At 42.6% G+C, this 17,774-nt stretch overlaps 1 protein-coding gene across 4 annotated transcripts in view; it reads left to right on the top strand.

Annotated features, from left to right (window-relative positions):
- The first annotated feature begins 13,369 nt into the window (after nt 1–13,369).
- Nucleotides 13,370–17,774, top strand: part of CDC14A (cell division cycle 14A) — a 170,434-nt gene continuing 166,029 nt past the window's right edge. The window contains exons 1-2 of one of the 4 annotated variants that reach the window (XM_055115543.3): nt 13,370–14,408; nt 16,362–16,452. In XM_055115543.3, the coding sequence (XP_054971518.1) occupies nt 14,357–14,408; nt 16,362–16,452 (143 nt within the window). In that variant the 5' untranslated portion in view covers nt 13,370–14,356. Of the gene's footprint in view, nt 14,409–14,937; nt 15,604–16,361; nt 16,453–17,774 lie in introns of those variants that run through there. The other 3 variants (XM_008960562.5, XM_014346180.5, XM_003808479.6) reach the window with 3 other exon arrangements.

Raw genomic sequence — 17,774 nt, 5'->3', positions numbered from 1 at the left:
TTGAAGAGATTTATTCTGAGCCAAATCTGAGGACCAGGACCCATGACATAGCCCCAGGGAGGTCCTGAGAACACGTGCCTGAGGTGGTCAGACTATAGCTTGGTTTTATATCTTTTAGGGAGATGTAAAACTTCAATCAATACATGTAAGATGTACATTGGTTTGGTCTGGAAACGCGGGGCAACTTGTAGGGAGAGGGATGTCCTAGGTCATAGGCAGATTCAAAGATTGCCTGATTGGCAATTGGTCGAAAAAGTTAAGTTATTATCTAAAGACTTGGAATCAGGATGGGCGCAGTGACTCATGCCTGTAATCCCAGCACTTTGGAAAGCCGAGGTGGGCAGATCACCTGAGATTGGGACGAGACCAGCCTGACCAACATGGAGAAGCCCCATCTCTACTAAGAATACAAAATTAGCTGGGTGTGGTGGCACATGACTGTAATCCTAGCTACCGGGGAGACTGAGGCAGGAGAATCACTTCAACCCGGGAGGCGGAGGTTGCGGTGAGCCAAGATCGCGCCATTGCACTCCAGCCTGGGCAACAAGAATGACACTCCACCTCAAAAAAAAAAAAAAAAAGACCTGGAATCAATAGAAAGGAATGAAAGAGTGTCTGTGTTAAGATAAGGGCTTGTGGAGAACAAGGTTTTTGTCATGTAGAGGAAGCCTCCAGGTAGCAGGCTTCAGAGAGATTAGATTGTAAATGTTTTTTTAATCAGACTTAAAAAAGGTGCCAGACTCTTAGTTAATTCTCTCCTGGATCAGGGAAAAGACCTGGAAAGGGGGAGAGGATTCTCTACAGAAAGTAGATTTTCCCCACAATAGACAGCTTTGCAGGGCCATTTCAAAATATGTCAAAGAAATATATCTGGGGGTAAAATACTTTGATTCCTTTCAAGGTTAGCTATCTGTCATGTTGGTATCTTATTGCTACAAGAGTCTATTCGGTCAGTCTTTAGGTCTCTGTTTCAATGTTAATACTGGTCAGTTGTACCTGAATTCTAAAGGGAGGAGGGTATAATGAGGCATGTTTGGACCCCTCCTTTTCCATCACAGCCTGATCTAGTTTTTCAGGTTAACTATGGAATGACTTTGGGTGAGAGGAGGGGTCCATTCAGTTTGTTGGGGGGCTTAGAATTTTACTTTTGGTAACCTTGGAACTTGCAACTGGCATCTGAAGTGACACAGTCTTGTGGTACTGAACTTTTAACTTGTGAGATCTGATGCTAACTCCATGTAAATAGTGTCAGGTAACTCCAGGTAACTTCTGTGCTTACGCCAACTGGGTGTCCTACAATTAAGTTGAACTGTAGGAAACCCAATTGATGTGGGCAGAGAATTGGAGAATTGTTTGGTATGGAAAATTCCTACACATTTGATGTTGGAAATGTGAGTAGAAACAGTAGAGAACTACCAAAAACTAAATTATTTTTAAAAGCACATTTTTTCCTGCATTTTGATGGCATTAGCACACTATGAGCATTGCTGAATATGAGGATGAGAGAGAAAGTCTGATTTCATGCCAGGTATGTTAAATTTTGCATCTGTAATCTCTAATCAAATAAAGTCTAGGAAATTATTAATTACACAGTAATGCTTAGGGCTCATAAGTGATTTTCTTTTAAAAATACTTTATGAATGCTAATTATGCAACCTAGAATCTGTAAGGTAGACAGATTATTTTATGGTCAGAGTAGTTATTTAACTTCTCTTGAGAGACTGATTTCTCCCAATACAACACACTCAATTACTATTAAAATATGAAACTTCTTTATAAGTAGATAAGGATTACTGAATATTCCCTCTTTAATGTAGCTAAAGATATACTTCCCTTTTTCTACTCCTATAGAACCTAAAAATGTTACACTGTACTTCCAAAATTACTTGAGAGGCTGAGAATGGTGGCTCAAGCCTGTAATCCCAGCACTGTCCAGGTGGGAGGATTGCTTGAGCCCAGGAGTTTGAGACCAGTCTGGGTAAGAACAGCCAGGGCAACATAGCAAGACGCTGTCTCTACAAAAAATTTTTTTAAAAAATCAGCTGGGTGCAGTGGCATGTGCCTGTAGTTCCAGGTACTTGGGGGGCTGAGGTGGGAGGATCACTTGATCCCAGGAGGTGGAGGTTGCAATGAGCCGAGACTGCGCCACAGCACTCCAACCTGGGTGACAGAGCAAGACTCCATCTCAAGAAAATAAAAATAAAAATAAATAAAATAAATAAAAATTACTTGAGAGACAGCCCATTAAAGTTGCAGAGAATCTTGCACCAGGAGTTAGGTCTTGATATTTTATCACCTCTGTGTCTCAGTGTGTCAGTTTTGGTGTCTTTTGAGAAAAGAAAGCTCATTTGGAGCTGCTGCTTATCATTTTCTTTTAAGAATACCTCTTTCTTGTCCTTGCGATAGTTTGCTGAGAATGATGGTTTCCAGCTTCATCCATGTCCCTACAAAGGACATGAACTCATCATTTTTTATGGCTGCATAGTATTCCATGATGTATATGTGCCACATTTTCTTAATCCAGTCTATCATTGTTGGACATTTGGCTTGGTTCCAAGTCTTTGCTATTGTGAATAGTGCTGCAATAAACATACGTGTGCATGTGTCAAACAAAACACTGCATGTTCTCACTCATAGGTGGGAATTGAACAATGAGAACACATGGACACAGGAAGGGGAACATCACACACCGGGGCCTGTTGTTGGGTCGGGGGAGAGGGGAGGGATAGCATTAGGAGATATACCTAATATTAAATGATGAGTTAATGGGAGCAGCACACCAACATGGCACATGTATACATATGTAACTAACCTGCACGTTGTGCACATGTACCCTAAAACTTAAAGTATAATATTAAAAAAAAGAATACCTCTTTCTTTATCCACATCAAAAATACCTTTTTCTTTACCTACATTTTAAGATGTTGATATTCTCCATGGCTAATTCTAGTTTTCTTCATCTCTCATTTCATACTCTCTTCCTTGGAGAAAATTTTTATTCGGAAGAGATAGACATAATGTTTACTAGGTTCTGAATACTGACCTAAACACTTCACAAACAAACTGGTTTCATTTTTATGATATTATGTGGTAGATACTCTTATTATCCTCATTTTATAGACTAGGAAAATGAGGCACAGAGAGGTTAGTCATTTGTCCAAGTTCTCATAAGCAGTAAGTGGAGGGATCAGGACTTGGACTCAGTCTGTCTCTAGAGGACATGCTCTTCATCACCTCACTATGCTTATCTTGTCTTTTCCGCAATGTAGATTGAGCCTAACCTTTGGAGAATCTGAAACTTGTCAGTCAAGCCCATCTGCCTCTCCTGAGCATGAAATCTATATATTAAAGTGCTTAACATGTATTTTCATCTCATTGTCCAGCAGATACTTCAAATTCTAGATAGCACAACTGAGTTCATTTTTCCTCCCATGAATAGCCTGCACTTCTGTTTTAGAAAATGGCATCACCAGCCGGTCAGTGAAAGAGTTACAATTCTAGGAGTTATCTTTGGCTCTTCATTTCCCCCTCAACTTTTACCTACATCTGTTTTGCCTATCCTGTCAATTGTATTTCCTACAGATGTCTTGAATTTGGACTTCTATGCCTATTGTCATCTACCCTTATCATTTTTTTCCTGAATGACCAAGTAGCAGGGGTTCCAGTTTGTGCATAAACCATGCCCACCATTGTAATTCATACATAGTTGGTTACATCTGATGAACTGGCAAAGAAGGCCCTCTGTTTTAGTCTATTTTGTGTTGCTATAGTAGAATACTTGGCTCTGGGTAATTTATAAAGAACAGAGATTTATTTCTTATAGTCCTGAAGGCTGAGAAGTCCAAGGACAAGGGTCTTCTTGCTGCATCATCCCATGGTGAAAAGTAGAAGGAGAAAGAGGGCATGACAGAGAGAGAGAAAGAACTAACTCATCTTTTCATCAAGAACTGTAGTCGTCCGTCCTCACACTGCTATAAAGACTGGATAATTTATGAAGAAACGAGGTTTAATTGACTCACAGTTCCACAGGCTTAACAGGAATAATGACTGGGAGGCCTCAGGAAACTTACAATCATGGTGGAAAGGAGAGGAAGCAAGTACGTTCTTCACATGACAGCATGTGTGTCTGGGTTCACAAGGCCCCAGCATTCAGAGTTGGGGATGTGTAAGGCAAGGCAGGAGAGGCAGCTAGACTTGGCAATGACTTCATATCACAGACCAACCATAGGCAGTGGACACCGAGGTAACTCTTCCCAGGATACCTTCTTGAAATTATGAAGGGAAGAACTGACTAAAATAAATAACCCCTCCCCACTGACCTTTAAAGGACCTAACAGTGGAAGAATTCCAACTGGACCACAGTTCTTGAGACCTACCTGCAGATCAAAACACAAATGAAAGTTTTGCAGCTCTTCGCTGTTGCAGAGCTTCAGGGGAAGGGATGATGTTTGCCAAGCAGATAAAATTAGAAGAATTCAGGATACAATATGAAGGCAGAGAGGCAAGTCATGCGGATTGACTGGATGTGGCGGTTAGATTAAAGGTGACTTTTTTTGTTTTTTGAGATGGAATCTTGCTCTGTCGCCCAGGCTGGAGTGTACTGGTGTGATCTCAGCTCACTGCAACCTCTGCCTCCTAGATTCAAATGACTCTTCTGCCTTAGCCTCCAAGTATCTGGGATTACAAGCACACACCACCATGCCTGGCTAATTTTTGTACTTTTAATAGAGACGGGGTTTCGCCATGTTGGCCAGGCTGGTCTCGAACTCCTGACCTCCAGTGATCCACCCAGCTCAGCCTCCCAAAGTGCTGGGATTATAGGCGTGAGCCACTGTGCCCGGCCAAAGGTGACTTTTAACTTGGAGTTGGCTTAAGCAATTGGATGAATGATGGTAGTATGTACTGACCTGGCTAAGTCTGGAGGAGGAAGAGGTTTAGGGACAGAAATCAAAGTTCTGACCAGGAACAGTTAAAGTGATAGGAAAGAGTTAGCTTGGAAAATCAGCGGTCTTCTTGTCAAATTTTATGTGTGTGTGTGTCTTCCTGCCAGCAAGCGGGTAATATTTGGTTAATGATGCTCCATGAACTAAAGTCACTTTCAGAGAAATGCTTTAAATGGCAGTGATGAGCTAAAGTCCATCAGGAAAACCTGACTAAGCAAACTGTCCCAGAGCACCAGGAAAGACACCATGATACATAGACAGATAGAGCTTGTTAGATAAGAATTATATCTCCACACTGGTGAATGGTTTTTCACTTAAGAGGAGATGAGCAAGGCTGGGATTGGCTGCCCCTCTGGGGACCCAGGGCACATGTCATGTAGTGCTGGTCTGATTTTTTTTCTTTTTATTCCATAAACCTTAAGGACAATTAACTTGCCCTCTACAATGTAAAATAATCAAATCATTCACATTAATTTATTATTTCTAAAAGTTTTTAAAGAAGGTTTTTAGAAATCAAGTTCTTACATATGCCAAATTACTTTTGTTAGTTAATTAGAATATATTTTTAAAGTGTAATTCTTTTTCTTTTTTTTTTTTTCTTTTGAGACGGAGTTTCACTCTTGTTGCCCAGGCTGGAGTGCAATGGCACAGTCTTGGCTCACTGCAACCTCTGCCTCCCGGGTTCAAGTGATTCTCTTGCCTCAGCCTCCCTAGTAGCTGGGATTACAGGTGCCTGTCATCACGCCCGGCTAATTTTTGTATTTTTGGTAGGGACAGTGTTTCGCCATTTTGGCCAGGCTGGTCTCCAACTCCTGACATCAGGTGGTCCACCTGCCTTGGCCTCCCAAAGTGCTGGGATTACAGGCATGAGCCACCATGCCCGGCCTAAAGTGTAATTCTTATATATTCTATTTTTTACATTTGCTTAGGGTACTTTTACTCAAAATAGTTACAATTTAGAAGTTATCTATATTATCTTATCTACATTTATCACCAACACAGGCAAATTAAATTTCAGGAATCTAAGACAATTCTTCCCATTAAGTACTTAATCATGTTCTGCAAAAACCAGGCAAGTTGTATTTTGTCTTTTTAATGGTGAGAGGTAAAAAGAAAGAATGAAACACGTTATTGCGGGTGTTTGTCTACATTCCCATTATAATTCTGATTTTGGGGGGATTCATGGAGTAAAGTCCAATCTATTTACAATTAGTTAAACAATTTTGCAGACTCTTTCTGTCTATTTTTAAAATCCCAGCCTGGGGATTTTAGGCTTTTCCTCATTAATGTACAGTTGACCCTTGAACAACATTGATTTGAACTGCACAGGTTCACTTGCACATGGATTATTTTCAGTAAATACAGGAAAATCTTTGGAGATTTGTGATAATTTGGAAAAATCTTGCTTTTCCTCTCGCCTACTTTATCGTGAGAATACAACATATATATAACGTATAGCATACAAAATCTGTGTTAATCACCTGTTTATGTTATGGACAAGGCTTCTGGTAAACAGTAGGCTGTTAACTTTTAGTTGTATGTGGATATGCAACTGTGCTCCCAACCCCTGCATTGTTTAAGGGTCAACTGTATTTCATTTTGGTGCCCCATTGCCCTCTGGATAAAGTCCAAATTTTTGGACTAACTTACCAAGATCCTTCTTCCTCTTCTCTTTTATACTCTGGGCTGGAGCCAAATGGAGCTGCTTCAAATCCTGAACTGGCCTTTCTCTCTACTGTTTCCTGGCCTATGTATAGACTGTTCCCTCCGCCTGGGGTTCTCTTGTGTGTCTTCTCCTTCCATGTACCCTCCCGCCTTGCTCTCTCTACTATTTGGCTACCTCCCCCTAGCTAACTCCTATTCAACCTTCAAGTCTATACAAGGATTCTGCAGGGAACCCTTTCCTCATGTCTCAGGTCTGATGCAGCCCACACAGCCCTCTGCTCTGTGCTTACTTCAGCCTAGCATGTATCTTGCTTATGGAACCTGATTGCTCATCCATAACCCTTTCTAGAATGTAACTTCCTTAAGAATAGAACTCTGCCTTATTCTCAGTTGCAATCCTAGCACCTAGCACAGAGCCAGACAAATAGTAGATAGTAAATTTTTACTGAATGAACGAATACACAAATATAAAGAAAATGTACATTTGATGTTATGGAAATAAAACATAGGTATGAAGAGAAATATTTTACCTAAAATACATATATTTTAGGGTAAGTAGACATTATTTTTGTGTATGTTACATTATTCATATCACTGTTATCCTACATTAACAAATACAGGTATATTACTTTAGATATCATTTGAAGAAAACATAGACTCCATGTAGGAAGGCTTGGTATGTGGAAGATATGAAGTGTGATTTTTTTCTCCCATGGGAATCAATACAATTATTGATGTTAATAACAACAAGAACAACCATTAATAATATGTTCAATACATATGCAGTATTTTTGGTTGGAAAAATGGAAACCAAAGGTCTCCTGTTTATTGAAATTATAATTTTCTTCTAGAGTTTCTACACAGGACTGGGCATTAGAAAACATATGTTCCAAAAGTGTGTCAAGGGTCACCATGGAAACCACAGGGCACAACATTTATGTCCCAGGCTTCTGGAACACTAAGGACCGAAAGAATGTGAGTGAGAGCAGGGGAATTTAGGAATCCGTTGAGGATGCCTGAATGGGGTTGTTGGCCCTGATCACACTCTAGAGACAGGCATATTGTCACAGGCAATCAGAAATGAAGAAGGACATTAACTTGTACCCTGTGGAATTGTCTTCAGTTGATAAAAAGGACTTCTCTGTGAGTGTATATTTTAATTATGCTGTTAGCTAGGAGTCAATTAAATTACGATACCTAGATCCAAATAGTTGTATTCATTTGAGACTTGTGAAAATTAGATTTTGGAAACAAGTTAGTAGTTCTTAATCCTATGCTTAATATTAATAAATATTTGTATTTATTAATATAAATGCTAGGCTGTATGTGTACAGCATCACATTTGTACACAGTGTCTAGCATCACAGCATGACACTCTCATTTAATTTTACTGTTATTCTTGTGAGTTAGAAATTATTATAATTTCTATTTAATATCAGAGGAAACTGAGTCCAAAATAATGCATACAGTTGGTGGGAGAGAGATACCTGAAAACCAGGCTTCTGATTACAAATCCAGGATTTTTTCCACTACTCCAGGCTACAAAGTAACTGATTTATGAATCCAGATGATTCACATGAGTTCATCTCCTCACATTTTAATTACTCATTTATCCATTCTCCAAATACATACTGAGCATGTATTTTGTGTGTTTCCTCATTTATAAAATGGAAATAATAATATACCTACTTGATAGGCAACCAATGTAAGAACTGAGATGTAAGTTGCTGTGCTTGGTTTTAAATGAAACCGAACTATTAACTACTATTATTTTCCTGCTAGAAATATGTAGAGTAGAAACATTATTAAATGTGCACATGGAAGTGAACATTCAACACTTTAGATTACGGCTAGTGGTGGTGGCTCACGCCTGTAATCCCAGCACTTTGGGAGGCCGAGGTGGGCAGATCATGAGGTCAGGAGTTAGAGACCAGCCTGGCCAACATAGTGAAACCCTGTCTCTACTAAAAATACAAAAATTCACTGGGTGTGGGGGTGGGCACCTGTAATCCCAGCTACTCAGGAGGCTGAGGCAGGAGAATTGCTTGAGCCCAGGAGGCAGAGGTTGCAGTGAGCTGAGATTGTGCCACTGTACTTCCAGCCTGGGTGACAGAGCAAGACTCCATCTCAAAAACAAAACAAAACAAAACAAAACAAAACAAAAAAAACCTTCAGATTACAATGTGTAGCTCACTAATATTTCTCAGCATGGCTATGGTGGTGATGGCTGGAGAAGAGTGGTGTGGGGAATATTATCTATTTTTGGAGTAAAAATGTTCACTTATTTTTTCTGTAAAAAGAGTATGAATGGCGTGGGTGCGGTGGCTCCCACCTGCAATCCCGGCACTTTGGGAGGTCGAGGCAGGAGAAACTGGCTCTAGTCCAGAACCTCAAGACCAGCCTGGGCATCATAGTGGGACCCTGTCTCTACAAAAAATTAAACAATTAGCCAAGTGCAGTGGCTCATGTCTGTAGTGCCAGCTACTCTGGAGCCTGAGATGGGGGAATCACTCAAGCTTAGGAGGTTGAGGTTGCAGTGACCTGTGATAGTGTCACTACACTCCAGCTTGGGTGACACAGCGAGACTCTGTCTCAAAAAAAAAAAAAAAAAGTAGTAATGACAAATAAATATAGATGGATAAATTTGTAAAATTTAAAAAATGTATTGAGTTGTTAACTTGTTTGTTAAGTATAGCAAACTGGACAATAAATTGACTACTCTGAAGTATATTGACCTCATGGAACTTTCTTTTACCTTCTAAAACTGCACCATTCTTTATTGACTGCATTAGTCAAGAAGGAGATGAATATTGAATTGACTTGTTTTACTTAATGTTCACTATACCAGTATTTCTTAAACTGTATTTTGTAGAATGCTGGTATACCATTCCATTAATAAATCACAGGGTTGCAAACAATTCAAATTTTTATAGAAGCCACACAAAAACAATAGCAATGGCAGATAATGCAACATCTTATATTGTTTCATTCGGAGATTATTTCAATATTTCCTCTAAATATCTTGAAGAAAATAGTTGTAGATATTATGCATACATTATTATTGACACTTTATGGCTAATGTGTAATAATCTATAAGTTAAACAATGTAATTTAAGCTCACTAGGGAAAAATTAGGAAAAGGTTGTTGATACTACAGCAAATAATGAATACTGGTCTTATTTCCACCAGCTATGTGAGTTTGGGAAATCAGTTACCTACTGTGGACCTCCTTCTCTTTTTTTCTCTTTTATTTTGCCATATAACCTTTTATAAAGGAACTATTGTGTAGAAGCCTTGAGTGCTCATCCACTGCCTTCCACTCCCACCCCCATATTGGGCCTGTGCTAAATCCCTTGAGTTTGATGGAGTCTGTTTGAAAACTGGAACTAGCTGATCTCCCAGGTCCCTTCTGGTTTTTACTTCTTTGATTCTGGTTTGGAATTCTTAAACAGGCAATGGTGATTTGTCTGATACAGAATGTGGCTGGGTTAGGCTAAGGTCTTATCATTTGCGGGCAGACTTCTGGAACAGAACCGTTTATGAGTCACGCTATCTATTTTTGGTATTCTGGTTCTACTGTAATAACTTTTTTATTACATGTATTTTACTAAAAGCTGCTTAAAATTATTTTTGGGATCAAAAATTGTCAAAATATGTATATGAATAAATAATTCAAATTACCTTGAATTTCAAATTACTCAGTGGCACAGGTTTTTACTACATGTTTCATACTTAATCTGAAAATTAATTTCCAGAAAGAATTCAAAGTATGTATTCTATATTTTCTTTACGTTCTTTGGTAACTTTGTATCACTACTGAACAAACAACTAAAAGAGTATGTTCTAATGATACATTCTAATAAGAAATGATGTTAATTTTAAAAGAATACAATATGTAAACCACACAGCTGTCAGGCCTTTGACAATCTTGAGCTCATTTTTCCTTGCCCTCTTCCACCAAGAAAGAATATTTTCCACCAGGTGCAGTGGCTCATGCCTGTAATCCCAGCACTTTGGGAGGGCGAGGTGGGCGGATCACGAGGTCAAGAGATCGAGACCATCCTGGCCAACATGGCAAAACCCCGTCTCTACTAAAAATACAAAAATTAGTTGGGCATGGTGGTGCACGCCTGTAGTCCCAGCTACTCGGGAGGCTGAGGCAGGCAAATAGCTTGAACCTGGGAGGCAGAGGTTGCAGTGAGCCAAGATTGTGCCACTGAACTCCAGCCTGGGCAACAGAGCAAGACTCCATCTCAAAAAAAAAAAAAAAAAAAAAAAGAATATTTTCCTTTTCTTTTTCTTGAAGCTAAATGATAAAATTTAATTCTTTTGTTTTTCATTTCTTTTGCTCACATCTGAATCTTCCATCCATTCTTTTTTCTTTCAGAACTGGTTACACCAGTTTAAACGATAACATTTAATTCTTTTATGTTTTTCATTTCTTTTGCTATCATCTGAATCTTCAATCCATTCTTTTTTCTTTTTTTATAACTGGCCACACCAGTTTATCACTAGTCTGCATTCAGTTCTGGGACCCACTTAGTAAGCAACTGGACAAATGGGCAGAGACTGGACTGGAAAGTGAGGGGCTTGAAGCCATGTAATATAAGACAATGTTGAAGAAAATGGAGATATTTATCTGGGGAAGACTAAGGAGAAAAGGAAGGCGTTCAAGGAAACTGCCTTTGCATTTTTGAAGAGCTGTCATGAGTAAGGGTGATCATAGGTCCTGCAGCCTCCAGGCAGAATTAGAACTAGTGGCTTTTGACATAATTTAGAGCTGCCTCCAGCAGTGAGTTTTCTAGAACTGCAGGTGCACAAGCACGGGTTGCAGGGTAGTTGAAGCAGTTTTCAAGCAATGGTTGAGGAGTTAGATTTAAATTTTGTCATTTTCAGGGCGAGCGCAGTGGCTCATATCTGTAATTCCAGCACGTTGGGATCCTGAGGTGGGCGGATTACTTGAGGTCAGCAGTTTGAGACCAGCCTGGCCAACACAGTGAAATCCTGTCTCTACCAAAAATATGAAAATTAGCTGGCGTGGTGGCGCACATGCCTGTAGTCCCAGCTACTCTGGAGGCTGTGGCAGTAGAATCGCTTGAACCCGGGAGGTGGAGGTTGCAATGAGCCCAGATGGTGCCACTGCACTCCAGCCTGGGCTACAGAGCAAGACTCCGTCTAGAGAAAAAAAAAAAAAGGCGTTGTTTTCAAACTCGACACTTTTTACACTTACCTGCTGAATTTCTGTGTGTAATATTACCTTCCTTTTGTGCAGTTGAGCGATATTTAAAATCTCTTAGTATTTCCTTTATATGTGAAACGCCTTTATTGTTTCTTAAAAGTCCATTCCTTAAGTTTATATCAAGTTGGGTGGTTGGAAAATTTTCTTCCATTATCTTCCCTTGTAGACTGTAAAAGTATGCCTTTATTATGAAACTACAACCAACAGGAACTTTGACCTCAGGATAATTGAGAGAATAAAGTGTTTTTATGATCTCATTAGAACCTTGTTATGTATTATACGTGTGCTGTGTGTGCATTATCTAGTTCATATTTTTCTTGTAGAATTTTCTATACCATTTAGAATGGCTTAGAGAGATTTGATTATACTGACACTTCCTTCCATGCAATTTTGTTGTTGTTTGTTTGAGACAGGGTCTCACTCTGTTGCCCAGAGACACTGCACTGCTGGAGTGCAGTGGCATAATCACGTAATCACAGCTCACTGAAACCTCTGCCTCCCGGTTCAAGCCATTCTCCCGCCTCGGCCTCATGAGTAGCTGGGATTGCAGGTGCCCGCCACCACATCTGGCTAATTTTTTTTTGAGACGGAGTCTTTCTCTGTCGCCCAGGCTGGAGTGCAGTGGCACGATCTCGGCTCACTGCAACCTCCCGAGTAGCTGGGATTACAGGCGTGTGCCACCACACCCGGCTAAGTTTTGTATTTTTTTTTTTTTGAAACATAGTTTTGCTCTTGTCACCCAGGCTGTAGCACAATGATGTGATCTCCGCTCACTGCAACCTCCGCCTCCCAGGTTCAAGCCATTCTTCTGCCTCAGCCTCCCTAGTAGCTGGGATTACAGGTGTGTGCCACCATGCCTGGCTAATTTTTTTGTATTATTAGTAGAGTTGGGGGTTTCACCATGTTGGCCAGGCTGGTCTCGAACTCCTGCCCTCAGGTGATCCACCTGCCTCGGCCTCCCAAAGTGCTGGGATTACAGGCATGAGCCACTGCGCCCAGACAAGTTTTGTATTTTTTTAAGTAGAGGCAAGGTTTCGCCATGTTGGCCAGGATGGTCTTGAACTCCTGACCTCAGGTGATCCGCAGGCCTTGGCCTCCCAAAGTGCTGTAATTACAGGTGTGAGCCACCATGACCAGCCCCACGCAATATTTTAAAAAAATTAATTACTTACAGAGTTTTATTATCTTTGTAAAAATGGTAAGGAAAAATAAACATTTTCATTTGAATTTAAGGACTTGTATTTGTTAGGTCATAATTCATTCCTCATGATCACAATTTTAAGCAGGAGAGTTATATAAAAGATTTTTGTAAATTCATTTTGGAAAATAACAAGAGGGTGTTCAACTATATCTGGCTTCTCTGAAAGTGTAGATTGGAGTTCTTTTCATTAGACTATTTACTTTGTGCAATTAAAAGTTTATGAATTGAATGAGAACTCTGACTTCTATTTCTAACGCACTTTTTAATGAAAAATTGTTAGGAATTTGAATTTAGATTATGCAAGAATTTTAAATCAGCATCTTCGGAAATACAACAACATCTTTGGATTTATTTAGCCTTTTAAACAAAGTGGGCAAGTTTATCGAGAGATTCATATACCTTGTTTTTCCCTATCTTTCATATAAGAAATACTAGATTTTTTTTCAATAAAATAATTTGAGGCCTGGCGCGGTGGCTTAGCCTGTAATCCCAGCGCTGTGGCAGGCCAAGGCAGGGCGGATTGCTTGTGCTCAGGAGCTGGAGACGAGCCTGGCCAACATGGCAAAACCCGGTCTCTACAAAAAATACAAAAATTAGCCGGGCGTGGTGGCGCACGCCTGTAGATCCAACTATTTGGGAGACTGAGGCACGAGAATCGCTTGAACCCGGGAGGTGGAGATTGCAGTGAGCAGAGATTGAGCCACCGCACTCCGGCCTGGGTGACAGAGCGAGACCCTGTCTAAAACAAACAAAACACACATTAAAAAAAAAAAACCCACAAACAAAACCTGGAAATGGCCCTGGAAGGGCTGGTTCCCTCAGTCAGCTCTGCACGGGTGCGCCCCCTTTCTCCCTAGAGGTCAACAAGCGACTGCGAAGGAAAACGCCGCCACAAGTTTCTTGCTGTTTCTGGAGAGACCTCTCAGAGCGCATGCTCTTCGGATAGTCGGTCTGTGGCGCCATTTTCGTATGGAAGGGACCGCACGCTGATTAGGCACAGCCTTAGGACGCCCAGCGTTCAAGTTGTTCAAACAGTACGTAGAGCCTCGCAGAGACAAGTCAATGGCCTCTTTTAGCGGGACTCCTGCCTGGAGCGCTTCAGCTGAGACTATGTAAAGAAATTCCTTTGTGTTAACTTTCTCCTTGGACCAGTGGACTCTCCTCTCTCTCCTGTTCCCTCCGCACCCGCCCAGGCTGGCTCAGCGGTCTCGCCCCGCCCCTCCGGGACCCGAGCACTGTAAAGATGAGGCATTTGTGATGCTTTTGCGCTCACATTGGCGGCCCAGATGAGAGGGCGTGGAGAACCAGATGGGAAACTTTTTGTCCCGTGAGAACAAAGTACAAGTTATATCAGAGTCTGGTATGTGTAGAGGAAACCAATACATGTACTGTGAGCTAGGAGCTGGTGCTTCTTTTTCAATTGTATTTTTTATAAAGATGCAGACCCCCTCAGTGTTGGGCGTGGGGGGTGGCTGAAATGTTAGCTAGAGGCGAGGCAGGGCACGGAGATCTGAGGTTTTTACGAGTGTGTGTGTGTGTGTGTGTGTGTGTGTGTGTGCGCGCGCGCGCCCTACAATAGTTTAGAAGAGCATGGGTGAGTGGGCGAGAAAGAAAGAGAATGAGAGAGAGAGAGGAAAGAAATCTGGAGTGGGACAAGACTTGGAGGGTGCAGAAAAGAAAGGGGGCACCGGCACATCCTAGCCTCCGAGGCCGCGACAGCGCCCTTGGCGATGTCCACTCGCAACCCCGCCGTTTCATTCATAAGTTTCTGGCCTACAGGCCCCGCCCGCTCCCCTGGGCCGAGGGCCCCGTTTCCTGAACAGCAATTGGTGGACGGCAACAAAGCCTTAGCAACCGGCTCCTAGTGACCCGCGGGGCGCCTGGTAACTGGGGCTGCTGCGCAGAAAGCAGCGGGGCTGTCCCTTTAAGGGATGGCCGCGGAGTCGTGAAAGTGGAGGGGGCTGAGGGAGGGCGGGGAGGAAGGTCTGGGGGCGGACCCAGGGGGAGGAGGAGGAGGAAGAGTAACTGCTGAAAGGAGGTGGCGAAGGAGGATCCGGAGCAGCTGCTGCCAGCCCGCGGACACTGAAGTCCTCCCGGCTGCCGCTCGAGTAGCCACGGGCGCGATCGGGACCAGAAGTCTCCTCCTCCATGATCACTTTGGAAGCCGGGGGAAGACTTTGCCCTGCCGTGAGAGCTGGTCTGCATTTCCCAGGCGCGGCGGCGGCGGAGCAGCAGCTGCAGCAGCCGAGTCCAAATAGGAGCGGCCACAGCCAGGGGCGTGTGCGCCCCGCGCGGAGCGAGCTCGGGTTCCCCTCGGAATGTCCCCGGGGCGCCCGGCGCGCTGACCCCGAAGCCGCCTCCGCCTTCGGCGCCTGCTGCCTCCCTCGGCCAGGCTTGTTGTTCGGGACTGTGAGCTTCCTGGCTCCTGGGCAGTGGGGAAGCCCCCGGGGGCGAGTGACCTCAGCTGGCCACGACCGAGCCCTCCCCCGTGCGTATCTCACTTAAGATGGCAGCGGAGTCAGGGGAACTAATCGGGGCTTGTGAGTTCATGAAAGGTGAGGAGCAGCCGCCCCGCATCTTCCAACGCTTTCTTGCCCCCAACTCTTCACTTCCCGCGCCACTGTCCCCACCTTCTCCTGAGGCTGCCAGTGTCCTGCAGCCGCTGCGCGCGCTCTCGTCCCCTCTAGGGACTCTCCTTTCTCCGAGGACCCCCTGCTTCCGGCTTCTCTTTCTTATGTCCCTTGCTCCCTCTGCAGCTCCCTCGGATGGCCTCTCGGCCTCGTAATGGGACAGCACCAGCTTCTGCCCGTACTCCGGCACTCAGCAGCTCATGGGGAGCCTGCTCCGGATGCTCACCGGTCACCTTTACTCCACCATCGCAGGCTTCGGTTTTCGGGACACCCCCAACCACACCCCCCAAGTCTCTCTCCCTTCCTCTTTTTCAAATCTCCGAAGCTGCGTCGGGAGGCTCACCTCTTTCTTCCCCTTCTCGCAGCTGCTGAGGTCTGGAGATTTGGGAACCAAACTTGCACCTCCAGTTCTGCGGGTACCCCCAGCTCCTGCCTACTCTGCTGGCCTGAAACAAGGGAAATGTGGGTGCTCTGAGCCCCGCTGAGTTCCTCGGTCAGGTCCTCCTCTTGCCTAACTGTTGTGCTCTGGAGTCTCTAGCTTTCTGGGAGGGATGAGGTTTCTGCAAGAATTCCACGTGTTAATGGGGTCTTTAAATTGTGATCCTTCGTATGTTACCACCCACCTTCACTTCCACTTCCCTACTTCTCATATGTTTTTTCTGTCTTTTAAACTTGTCTTTCAGATCGGTTATATTTTGCTACTTTAAGGAATAGACCAAAAAGCACAGTAAATACCCACTATTTCTCCATCGATGAGGAGCTGGTCTATGAAAAGTAAGTTTCTGTTTTGTTTTTTTTCTCTTGGCCATTCAGCTTGTTCTTTGACGAGGAAACACTATGCACTTTTATGGCAGTTTTATTCATTTCACCCCCAATGATACGAGTAACAATATCAATTTTTTAAGACTCAGGTGCCTGGGGAGAAGTTCAGAGAAAATTGACAGAATTTGAACCTTTCAACACTTCAGTTCTTTTAGACATCTATCTGTTTTAGTTCTTCCTACCACCACAACAAACAGCAACTGGAGATTCCTAACATTCCCCAGAGTAGGACCAGGGAGACACACTGTCATTGCTAGACTCTGTAATTGGCCTGTGAATCAGTCACTAAGTATTTATGGAGTGGCCATAGGGCACAGGGCAGTGCATGTATTACAGGTGCTTGAGCTTTATAGTTTACAAGACTTCTGTTCTATCTCAGGATGTTTTTGTTTGTGCAGCTCTTTTTCAGAAAGTGGGACACATTAACTGCGGGGAGCTGTATCAGAGTCACATTTATGACTAACATTTTATCTGACATATTATTGATTCTTTTATTTGGGTACCCCAAACTTTTTGATATTATTTTCTTTGCTTCTAAGGAAATGATATAGCAGTGCTGATTTATTTTCTTTGATTACTTTGCTTCTGTGGGATTAGGATTTGAGAGTGTAAAATAAAAGTAGGGAACTGTTTTCTGTGAAAGACCACTATCTACAGGAAAAAGATATCTTAATACTTTAGGCATAGTAAAACATTAATTGAAGAGAGATAAATCTTTATTCAGTAAAAGTATCAGATAATAAGAAATAAGGCTGAATTGACTTGGTTATGTACTTTTATGAAAAGAGCTGGTGTTTCAGAGGAGTCTAATATATTCTATTTTAAACGTTTAAATTACTTGTTATCTTTACCAAATGTGCAGATACATGAACATAGTTAAATGAATCATAATTAGCTTCCTTGGACTTGTCTTGTTAGAAAGGTTATTGGCAGTTCTGCCTAAGGATTTGTGGGTACTACCAGGTCTTCGAAGAGTGAGTGTTCTGGACCTTCAAGAGCACATCTTTTATTTGGGGGAAAACAATCTTTGTCACTTCATCATAGAGGTTCTTGAAACTGAGGTCTGCGACATTTCTCTTAGTGGTGCTGGGAGGAGGATGCTTCTTGAATGGCTAAAGTAAGAGTGGGAATGAAAGAGCCCTTTGCTGCTGCTCATGAATGCCCAGAGTTGCTGAGGCAAAGAGGTCTGAGTCCCTGGTGTCAGATTACAGCTCTGCTTCTAGACAGGATGGAGTTATGTGCGGCTGTGTACCTGGATGATGTCACTGCCAGCA

The sequence above is a fragment of the Pan paniscus genome, chromosome 1 (assembly GCF_029289425.2).
Source record: "Pan paniscus chromosome 1, NHGRI_mPanPan1-v2.0_pri, whole genome shotgun sequence".
Classification (NCBI taxonomy): domain Eukaryota; kingdom Metazoa; phylum Chordata; class Mammalia; order Primates; family Hominidae; genus Pan; species Pan paniscus.
The sequence above is the reverse complement of the archived record's forward strand: the minus strand, read 5'-3'. Positions and strand labels throughout refer to the sequence as shown.